Raw genomic sequence first — 10,091 nt, forward strand, 5'->3', positions numbered from 1 at the left:
AAAAATCACAAAAACATGGCTTTTTTCGCATGATTTGACCTTACCCTCCCCTTAAGAAAATTTTTTTTTTATACCCTTGCAGAGGGTATTATAATTTTGTCCAAAAGTGTGCAACGCAGTGAAGGAGACATCTCCGACCCTATAAAGTATATATATTCTTGATCAGGATCACCTCCTGAGTTGATATGAGCATGTCCGTCTGTCCGTCTGTCTGTCTGTCTGTTTCTACGCGAACTAGTCTCCGTTTAAAAGCTAACGACTTGAAACTTCGCACACACCCTTCTTTCTTTTGCACGCAGTATATAAGTCGGAACGACCGGGATCGGCCGACTGTATCCTATAGCTTCCATATAACTGATTGATCGGAATTGGTATAACTTTGGTGTTTTTAGAGTTAGAGAGTTTGACATGAGATATAATTTGCCGATCCTTATGAGAATATTATAAAATAACCCAATTTATTATAATACAAAATTTAAAAAAAAGTCCCAAGCTTCTATCTTCAAAAATACGAAAGTTGATATTTCTACCAAATACCATTTCCGATCGTTCAGTTATATGGCAGCTATAAGATATAGTCGGCCGATCCTTTTGAAATTTGACATGTCGTAATGTCTTGCCACAAAAGCTCTTGGCAAAAGCCCTTATCTTTTACTGGGAAATTTAAATATTAAAAAAAAATAATAAAAATATTCAATTTGTGATCATTTTAAATATATGTATATTAATTATAGTGTATTGCTAGTAATATTAATATTGGAGTTTTTATGATACTAAAATCGTTTCGCTAAAGATGCCACAAAAGTCTCGCAAACGATCCGTTTTGGATCTGTCGAATACGAAACAATCACTGCCACAAACTGAGCGCCTAGAGATTCGTTTTATTACCGTTTTCGGATCAAAAATAACACTCGTTACACGTTTTTTTTTGCCTAACCCTCGTTTTTGTCATATTTTACGCGGTTTTGGCCCACTGAGATATCATTGTTCTCTACGAGTACCTGGTATAAAAACTCCACAATACATCCACAATATTTTTTTATTGATTACATAGTATTTTAAATATATTAACAACTTTATCTTTATAAATTTATTTCAAATACATTTTTATTTTATGTTATTCATTGTCCTTTTCTTCATGCATTCGAACATTTAAAAATTTAGAGTTATCGCTTAAATCACAATCATCGACAAACTCAACATGCGTAAATGGAAAGTGACCCTTGCGCCCATTCATTTCTCCTTCCCATTGGCCATTGATATTAGTTTTGGTAACTTTGATGATGTCGCCTATATCCAATTTCAAAGCAGTCTTATCGTATGCGTTTGGTACCCTCGACTGTTTTACTCGAGCAAACGCAGGTAGTGTTCGCTTTAAACAAGATAAAGTCAAATATATGCACAAAAAAATATAAATTCATTTTACTTCTTACGTTTAAGTCTGTTCTTTTTAAAACCCGATTGAAAGATTCGGAAGGCTGGTCCATTGCTGACTCCACGAACTTATTATTTTCATTATACTGTGGAAAAAATTTATATTTTTAAAACATATTTTATTTATTAAACTTACAGTCTGTATATATGGAACTGGTATTTGTCCGACTTGCCCCAATGAATTACGAGCAGTCCACCAATGCTCTTCATCCTTTCTTACTACTGTAAGAACTTCCCCTTTTTGAAAAGGCAAGTCATCTTGGTCCTTAAAAAAACATTTAATTTTTACTAAGAACAAAAATTTTATTGCTTACTTACATTGCCGGCAAAGTCGAATATCCCTCTTACAAGTTCAACTTTTTTTGGTGCAGGACGTCTTAGAGGTGTCGTGTCCAAATAATGAAGAGTATAAAACGTCAACAATTTTGGCAGATTATCAAATGATTGATCACCGATGCGATATACTAAATGATCTTGCTGTTGCACTTTGTTGATTATATAGTTGCTTACTTTAGTATCTTCTCTAATATAATAGTAGGGAAGGATTATTCATATTTTAAATTATTTTTAGAAATATAAATATTATCATTATTATCATATTTTTAAAACAAGAGCTGTAAACCTACCTCACGCAAAGAACATAGTCTCCCGCTATTGAGTTACTGTCGCGGACCAAAAATACTCCTCGTTCTCGTTCATTCATCAGTACTTCCGTTGCTTCTTGGCGGGACATGGAACCAAAGTACCAGCTTATAAAAGTAGTTCACGACGCACCAAATTTTTAAAAGATTAATTATTTTCTACACTTCCAAACATACATACATATTTGTAAATGATATTTTTTGAAAAAACTTACCAACTTCGATCTGTTACATCAAATGTTTCCATTTTTAGTTTTACAATAAGGCGCTTACAAACAAATTATGCCAAGAAACTCATTGAAAATGTATTTTTTCGATATTTATTTGCTCACAATAACGCAATAAGTACACCGCATTTAGAAACAAATTTTTCTAAATAGTAGATTAAAATATTTCTTTTAATATGTATGTCCTGCAGTGTGACCAAGTCTAGGAAGTGTCAGCATATTTAAACAATAATTAAAGATGTCCGTTAAACTAGCGTCGCTCAGTTAGCGTCGAAGTGGAACGGGAGAACTGGATCACAGAAACGAAATTTTGTTGAGTGAATCCCTTATTTTGATAATAAGAGCTACAAATTTCATTTAAACCTTACTTTAAGGATACAATCAAATAAAAGTGGGTCAACCCGGTTAACAGCCCATGGAAAAATGACCCCAACAAATTATTTTTCAAATTGTAAAGCTATCTGAGGATCCTGGCCCTGGAATAGGTATAGGCTTTATTTCATTATTATTTCAAAAATTATTTCAATAATAATAACTAAAAATAATATACTGGGCTCCAACAGAGTAAATAAAGTTTCTCATTTATGATGAGTCGAATTTTGTTTTGTGCACCCAACTGGCGTATTCTACGGAGGCCCTGAAGGTATAAATATTTCATCTCATGTCAATTCTAAGATTTGAGTTTCTATTTCTGTTCGTAGTTAAGTGGGGTACGGCTAGAATTCTTGTGTATTTCTTGTTTTTAAGATGTCATATGCTATCTATTATAATATTATTATTATCATTATTATTATTATTATTATGTATTTTAATTCTTCTACCTCCGCTTATAAACAAAGTATCTGTTTTTATGTCCACTATGGAGTGCAATTGTTTTAAAGCGTCGTTCCATATTACGGAACGGAAAGTTTTTAATGTCGGCAAAATGAAAAATTTGCAGGATCAATTTCGTAGGCCAAAAAAGTTTAAGAGAGTATGGCGGTTTTTTTTCATTTTTCCGCCTTCGAAGTTAGCGGAGAATCGATACTAGTTGGGGTTGTATGTAATTTTGGCTGGACCCTGTATCTTTCAGAAAATTTAGTGTGGACCCGTTTCCCATGACGCAATGGTAATATATGGTAGAGAGAATCTGTTAATTCTGAAATAAAAAACGAATGCTACGTCTGAATGAAAATGTTTTTCATCCCATTCATCAACTTCTTTTAACCTTACTTGTTAAAAATAGTTATTTTCTTCGTTTTTATTAGGCTTAAAGCTGGTCTTCAAGCCTACCGATCTCGATGTTCAAAGGTCTCTGTATTTTTTGGTGTAGACGTGTCCTGCTGGCGCGGAGACACGTTTGCCTATCGGGTCATCATTAGAGGGCCTGTTGATGAAGTTCAAATGCCGTGATCGAAAAGATGGATTTATCTCCATCAGCACTGTTTAGAGGTTTAGGGCAAAGAGGCGCAAAAGTGGTGGGACGTTTGGTTTTTAGGTTGCTCCCTGCGGTGTTGCCGGGTATGGTTGGGGCTTGGTTAGTGGCCGATTTTGGCCATGGTATTTGCGATTGAGATCCCCAATAAGGTAAATTGATTGGAGCGTGATATAGATTTAGGTCAAATCTGAAGACATTCACTACTTGGTTGGGTTCTGTGACTTGAAGTTATACAGTGCCTGCAATTGTGTAAGTGGTAATGGATGCGGCATTTGCCGTGGTTTAAGGGCGAATGAATTTCGGCACTCTTGACTAAGATTTCTTGGCTCTTTACCGGCTAATAATCTTGGTCATTCAGGCCACGCATAATATTATCTAGAGCTTTATCCCAATACGTGTTGTTCAAAGTTTTTATTACTTTAGGGGAATCTTCTTGTGCACTAATTTGATTGAGTATGAGAGATAAGTTATAATACACTAGTCTGTCTGTTAATGAAAACTTCTGATAGTCAAGAGAATCAAGAGTTTGGGCTGTTATACCTTTGGAAATTACTTTCCAATTAAGGGGGGTGTTATATAAATTTATCACTGCTTCTGCTTCGCCGATAATTTTTTTACGGATTGCGATCTTGAGAAGGTAGATCTATGGTAAGTTGCCTCTTATATTTCGTAAAGAGCAGCTACCGCAAATTGTTCTATCTCTAGAGAATTCCCTACCTAAACGAAGTAAATCTGGTATTTGGTCTTTTTCCTCATCACCACTGGGCGACCTGTAAATCCAATAGAACATCGGAAGTTTCATCCAAATGCACTGCCTTTCAGATGATTTGGCCATCTCGAAGGACTTCGTTGATGATGCTTGCAATCGCATCTCTAAATTTGGGGCTACTGATCGGAGTAAAGATTACTAATTGGTTCAGATAATTCTTTTGCTGTTGTAGTCATTTTAAGATCGGAAGGACTATCGAAACAAACAATTAAGTGGGTCAATCCCTTTAGAGCCAAAAAAAAAAAGATACTTTTTCAAGCATTTTTTTTATTAAAATGTATTACTTAACATAACTAACACTGACTTAAAATAAAATCAAAAAGTTGAAGCGACGGAATAATCCGCGGTGCACTGGAACATGTGAAGAAAATATTTACACTTTCTTAATTTTTTAATTTTTTACTTTATATCAGTGGACGGCACTCTATCGATTGATTTGAATTGATTGAATTCATTGATATGAATTTAATGCATTAGTATAAGTAAAGCATAGTAGAAAGTAGGCTGGGAGCATGATGTTTCATGTGTGCTTGGCGGAGCTTGAGAAATATCGCATACACTTGAAATATTAAGAAAATTTTAAAATTTTTTCTTTTATCATCTATTTTAATCATATATCTATTTATCTTTTATCATTTTATTTAAGTGGTTTTAAAGTTTTTTTTATCTGTGTATATAAAAAGGACGGGAAACTCGGCTATAGCCTTCCTTTCTCGTTTTTATCGTATTATTGGAGTGCATTTTTTGACAAAAAGGCTGCGTAGAGATTTAACATAAGTTTTTGGGAAATCGTAAATAATCTTTGGGTGGGTATATTTATTTAAGCTGAAATACCCCGATATTTGATCATTTTTAATTAAAACAAAGTGATTGCAATTTAAATTTTGGAATTAACTGAATACCATTTAAAAAATATTTGTTGTTGTTTGTGAAACTGTCGTAAGCTAAGCTATACGAGAGATCAGGAGTAGGGTAGGTTTTTGTAGTAGGTTGCAGTGCCATAGTTAGGGAAGAAAAATGCTGAGCTTTTAAGAGCATTTTCCAGAATGCCACCTCTAGCATCAAGCGTGTTGTTTTTTAAAATTTCAGACTTATTAAAATCGCCAAGTTACCTCGATACCCATTGCCACGAGGCTTACAGACAAAATTACAATTTCTTTCTTGTTAGTAAATCAATTTTACAATTTGTAATAGAAATACGATCTTTTAAACTAACTAAAAAGTTCTTTGATTTGGAAAATATTTTAAATTTTCTTTGCCTAAATAAGAGCAAATGTATAGGGATGGTTGGTTTAAAGTTTTTTCTGGTGTTCCTTTGGATTGGGTGTAATTGAATTTTTCTTTGATACATTTACATTAACACCTACTTCACATTTTTTAGCTAAGAGACACCTTAACAACTTTGTTAAAAGGGTTTTTTTTAAATAATGGCTGACTAGTTACGTGTCAATCTGTAAAATTGGTATAGTTTATTTCCTTTTCCATGATGGTTGTGGAAAATGGGTAATGTCCTTAGGCCTAGTACTGAAATCGAAAAACACGAGTAAATGCGTTTTCTTTCCAGTGTGAACTGATATTTCTAAGTTACGCACAACGGTCCCTCCCAAAAAGTGATTTGAATTGGAATTAAAAAATTAACAATGTTGGAAAGAACTGATTTAATGTCTGTTTAAGGTGTTATATACAGTTGTACCGCACAAAAAAATGGAATTTTATCAATTTTTTTTTGTTTGACACCATAGAAAATATTTATGAAAAATGTTTTACTTGTTTAGTACATGTTTCTGGGTACTTATTTAAATTTTTTCATAAAAAAATATTACATAATAAAAATGTTATAGCCGAATTCCCGGATCGTCTTTTTTCGATGGTGTCTTGCGGTGGACATGATATCCCAAAAACGGTTCATCCGAAATCCAAAATTCAAAAAAAATTAGTTAGTATATTGTATTGTCTAGTCCGTGAACGAGGGATTTCTAAAAATTTTGATTAAAAAAAAAATGGCGACGGTTTTAACAAAAAATGTACTTTTTCAAGGTACACGATTTTCGATTTTTATGCTTTATACAAGGAGTTTTCCAAAAAATGGAAAATCCCTCGTTCACGGACTAGCTAATATCATAATAAATAAGTGGTCAAAATTTGGTGTTGATCGGATTAGTAGTTTTTTAGTAATCGTGTCCACCGTAAAGGTAATTTCCCAAAAAAAAGATTCTGAGGTAATCGCGTTTTAAGTCTCAAGTTTGTTCAAGTTGTATATGCAGATAGTGCGCTATAAATAGCTACAACTTCGGTTTTAATGCTCCGATCGTTATGAATTTTTGTGCAAGTATTCTCAACAGTATATACTTAAAGAATATGCAATAAAAAAAAAATCGATTTTTTAATCAATCACAACTGTATATAACCCCTTAAATTCTTTGAAAAATAAGGGTTTCAACTGTGCAGTTCTACCGTTCCATTAAGACGCTAACGGAGGTTTATTTTGATAGTCAAAAATAGCTATCCAAAAAACTTTAAAATATACCAAACAGTAGCGAGGTATTTTATTGAATGCGTTTTGTTCCGCTAGTTATGATTTTAATCAAGGACGGCCACACTGAACGAATGACGCGTTTACACGTCAAAGAAAAAAATAAAAGCCATACTAAAAGGTAACTGCTTACGATAATATAATGGGTTTAACTATATCTAGCTTGCTAACACGTCTGTTTGGAAAAAAACAAATGCGCATTCTTATGGGTACGTCATTGACATTATTGTAATTAAACTTTTATACATGTTGATTAAAATTTAACTACACAGTTGGTTTGGATGCAGCTGGAAAGACAACCATACTCTACAAACTTAAACTTGGAGAAATTGTGACAACTATTCCAACTATTGGCTTTAACGTCGAAACTGTAGAGTACAAAAATATATGTTTTACAGTTTGGGATGTTGGTGGTCAAGATAAAATTCGTCCTTTATGGCGCCACTACTTTCAAAATACCCAGGGTTTGATTTTTGTAGTAGACTCCAATGACCGAGATCGAATTAATGAAGCTGAAAAAGAATTACAAAACATGGTATTTTATTACTTTGATACACAAATTTATTTTTATATACAAATGTATTTGGCCCTAGCTTCAAGAAGATGAGCTACGAGACGCCGTGCTTTTAGTGTTTGCCAACAAACAAGACTTGCCAAATGCGATGAGCGCTGCCGAACTTACAGATAAGTTGCATCTAAACCAATTAAGGAACCGTCATGTAAGTATACTGTAACTTTTATTTGTAACTGTAACTCATTAATTATTAATTTTTGTAGTGGTTTATTCAAGCTACTTGCGCCACTCAGGGTCACGGACTTTACGAAGGACTTGATTGGCTTTCAGCAGAATTGGCTAAAAAATAAAAGTCTAAAATATATGAAAAATTTTTAAACTGTACCATAGACGTTCGTATTGTTCTCTGATGATAACTATACAGTAGAATATAAATAAACTTGTATATGATTTAAAAAGGTTTTTTTTTTTACTTTTTGTTTTGTTTTTTTTTCAGATGTGTGAAATTCATTTAAGGAATCGTATCCGATCCTTTAAAGCAGTGCTCTATGGTCCAGACGACACCTTTTGTTGTCATAAATTAATTACTCTCGATTAAAACAAGATTTTTCGATTTAGTTTTTTTTATTGGACTAATGTAGGAAGTAAAATTAAGTGAAAAACAAGAAAGAAAAGCTAACTTCGGGCGGAGCCGAAGTTTATATACCCTTGCAGTTAAAACCGGATATATATCGCAAACATCGGATATAGTTGGCCGATCCTTATGGGAATAGGAATATATAATCCAATATTTTACAATACAAAATCTAAAAAAAGTCCCAAACTTCTATCTTCAAAAATACGAAAGTTGATATTTCTACCAAAAACCATTTCCGATCGTTCAGTTATATGGCAGCTATAAGATATAGTCGGCCGATCGTTATGAAATTTGGTAGATCGGATTAACTGACCAAGAATATAATCTGTACCAAGTTCCAGCTTTCTATCTTTAAAAACACGAAAGTTTCTGCATTTCCGATCGTTCAGTTATATGACAGCTATAGGATATAGTCGGCCGATCCTTACGAAATTTGGCATGTCGTATTATTTTGCCAAAAATAGCGCTCGTGTAAAATTTGAACTCTCTAACTCTAAAAACACCGAAGTTATACCATTTCCGATCAATCAGTTATATGGCAGCTATAGGATATAGTCGGCCGATCCGGGCCGTTCCGACTTATATACTGCGTGCAAAGGAAAGAAGGGTGTGTGCAAAGTTTCAAGTCGATAGCTTTAAAACTGAGAGACTAGTTCGCGTAGAAACAGACAGACAGACGGACAGACGGACATGCTCATATCAACTCAGGAGGTGATCCTGATCAAGAATATATATACTTTATAGGGTCGGAGATGTCTCCTTCACTGCGTTGCACACTTTTGACCAAAATTATAATACCCTCTGCAAGGGTATAACAAGTAAAGAAAGCTAACTTCGGGCGGAGCCGAAGTTGATATACCCTTGCAGTTAAAACCGGATATATTTCGCAAACATCGGATATAGTTGGCCGATCCTTATGATTACAACATGATAAAACAAATTAATTACAATAAAACATCTAAAAAAATGTCCCAAGCTTCTATCTTCAAAAATACAAAAGTTGATATTTCTACCAAAAAACATTTCCGATCGTTCAGTTATATGGCAGCTGTAAGATCGGCCGATCGTTATGAAATTTGGTTGATCGGATTAACTGAAAATATAATCTGTACCAAGTTCCAGCTTTCTATCTTTAAAAACACGAAAGTTGGGTCATTTCCGATCGTTCAGTTATATGACAGCTATAGGATATAGTCGGCCGATCCTTATGAAATTTGGCATGTCATAATGTTTTGCCAAAAATAGCTCTCATGTCAAATTTGAACTCTCTAACGCTAAAAAACCAAAGTTATACCATTTCCAATCAATCAGTTATATGGCAGCTATACGATATAGTCGGCCGATCCCGGTCGTTCCGACTTATATACTGCGTGCAAGGGATAGAAGGGTGTGTGCAAGTCGATAGCTTTAAAACTGGAAGACTAGTTCGCGTAGAAACAGACAGACAGACGGACACACGGAAAGACGGACATGCTCATATTAACTCAGGAGGTGATCCTGATCAAGAATATATATACTTTATAGGGTCGGAGATGTCTCCTTCACTGCGTTGCACACTTTTGGACAAAATTATAATACCCTCTGCAAGGGTATAAAAATGGGTGTCGCACTGCCCCATTTTTTTTATTGAATAAAAAAAATCTTAAATAGATAAGGCTTAAGTTTGTATTTTGTTTGGGTCTTGTTTATTAACAGACCTTCGGTTCAAAATTCAATTGTAATTCAAAAGTATCAACGAAATTCTTTTCATTGTCTTCTATAGGCCCTCCTTTTAGAAGCATTTCCAAAGTAAAGTTTAATTTTATTTTGCGTTTGAATAGGTCTTTCTAGGTTGACTGACAAAATAATCAGATCTTAAGCTCGATGAAAAACATCACAAAGATTTTCAGTTCGGTCTGATTCATTCTGAATACGATCTG

General features: G+C 34.0%; 2 protein-coding genes across 3 annotated transcripts; one reads left to right on the plus strand and one right to left on the minus strand.

The window, feature by feature from the left end:
- Positions 1-1,021: 1,021 nt before the first annotated feature.
- On the minus strand, positions 1,022-2,518 carry Crk (Crk proto-oncogene, adaptor protein). 2 transcript variants are annotated; one of them, XM_017254681.3, is made up of 6 exons: positions 2,291-2,518; positions 2,061-2,183; positions 1,753-1,957; positions 1,571-1,699; positions 1,434-1,502; positions 1,022-1,372 (listed from the first exon to the last, which is right to left on the minus strand). In XM_017254681.3, the coding sequence occupies exons 1-6, from the start codon at positions 2,320-2,322 to the stop codon at positions 1,118-1,120; spliced, it is 813 nt and encodes a 270-aa protein (XP_017110170.1). In that variant the 5' UTR covers positions 2,323-2,518; the 3' UTR covers positions 1,022-1,117. The 2 variants fall into 2 exon arrangements, with proteins under 2 accessions (XP_017110170.1, XP_017110169.1); XM_017254680.3 differs by having other exon boundaries at positions 1,434-1,520; positions 2,291-2,517.
- Positions 2,519-7,068: 4,550 nt separating this feature from the next.
- Positions 7,069-7,993, plus strand: Arf4 (ADP-ribosylation factor 2). The gene is made up of 4 exons (XM_017254679.3): positions 7,069-7,230; positions 7,294-7,556; positions 7,615-7,740; positions 7,799-7,993. Exons 1-4 carry the CDS (start codon positions 7,164-7,166, stop codon positions 7,883-7,885), a joined length of 543 nt encoding a protein of 180 aa, XP_017110168.1. The 5' UTR covers positions 7,069-7,163; the 3' UTR covers positions 7,886-7,993.
- Positions 7,994-10,091: the final 2,098 nt, after the last annotated feature.

Source organism: Drosophila bipectinata, chromosome 4 (genome assembly GCF_030179905.1).
Source record: "Drosophila bipectinata strain 14024-0381.07 chromosome 4, DbipHiC1v2, whole genome shotgun sequence".
Taxonomy (NCBI): Eukaryota; Metazoa; Arthropoda; class Insecta; order Diptera; family Drosophilidae; genus Drosophila; species Drosophila bipectinata.

Coding starts and splice junctions, on each gene's coding strand:
- Crk (XM_017254680.3), bottom strand. CDS start 2,322: ATGGAAACATTTGATGTAACAGATCGAAGTTG. Junction 2,184..2,290: donor GATGTAACAGATCGAAGTTG/GTAAGTTTTTTC, acceptor TACTTTTATAAG/CTGGTACTTTGGTTCCATGT. Junction 1,521..1,570: donor CAGTTCCATATATACAGACT/GTAAGTTTAATA, acceptor TTTTTTCCACAG/TATAATGAAAATAATAAGTT.
- Arf4 (XM_017254679.3), top strand. CDS start 7,164: ATGGGTTTAACTATATCTAGCTTGCTAACACGTCTGTTTGGAAAAAAA. Junction 7,231..7,293: donor ACAAATGCGCATTCTTATGG/GTACGTCATTGA, acceptor TTAACTACACAG/TTGGTTTGGATGCAGCTGGA. Junction 7,557..7,614: donor AAAAAGAATTACAAAACATG/GTATTTTATTAC, acceptor ATTTGGCCCTAG/CTTCAAGAAGATGAGCTACG.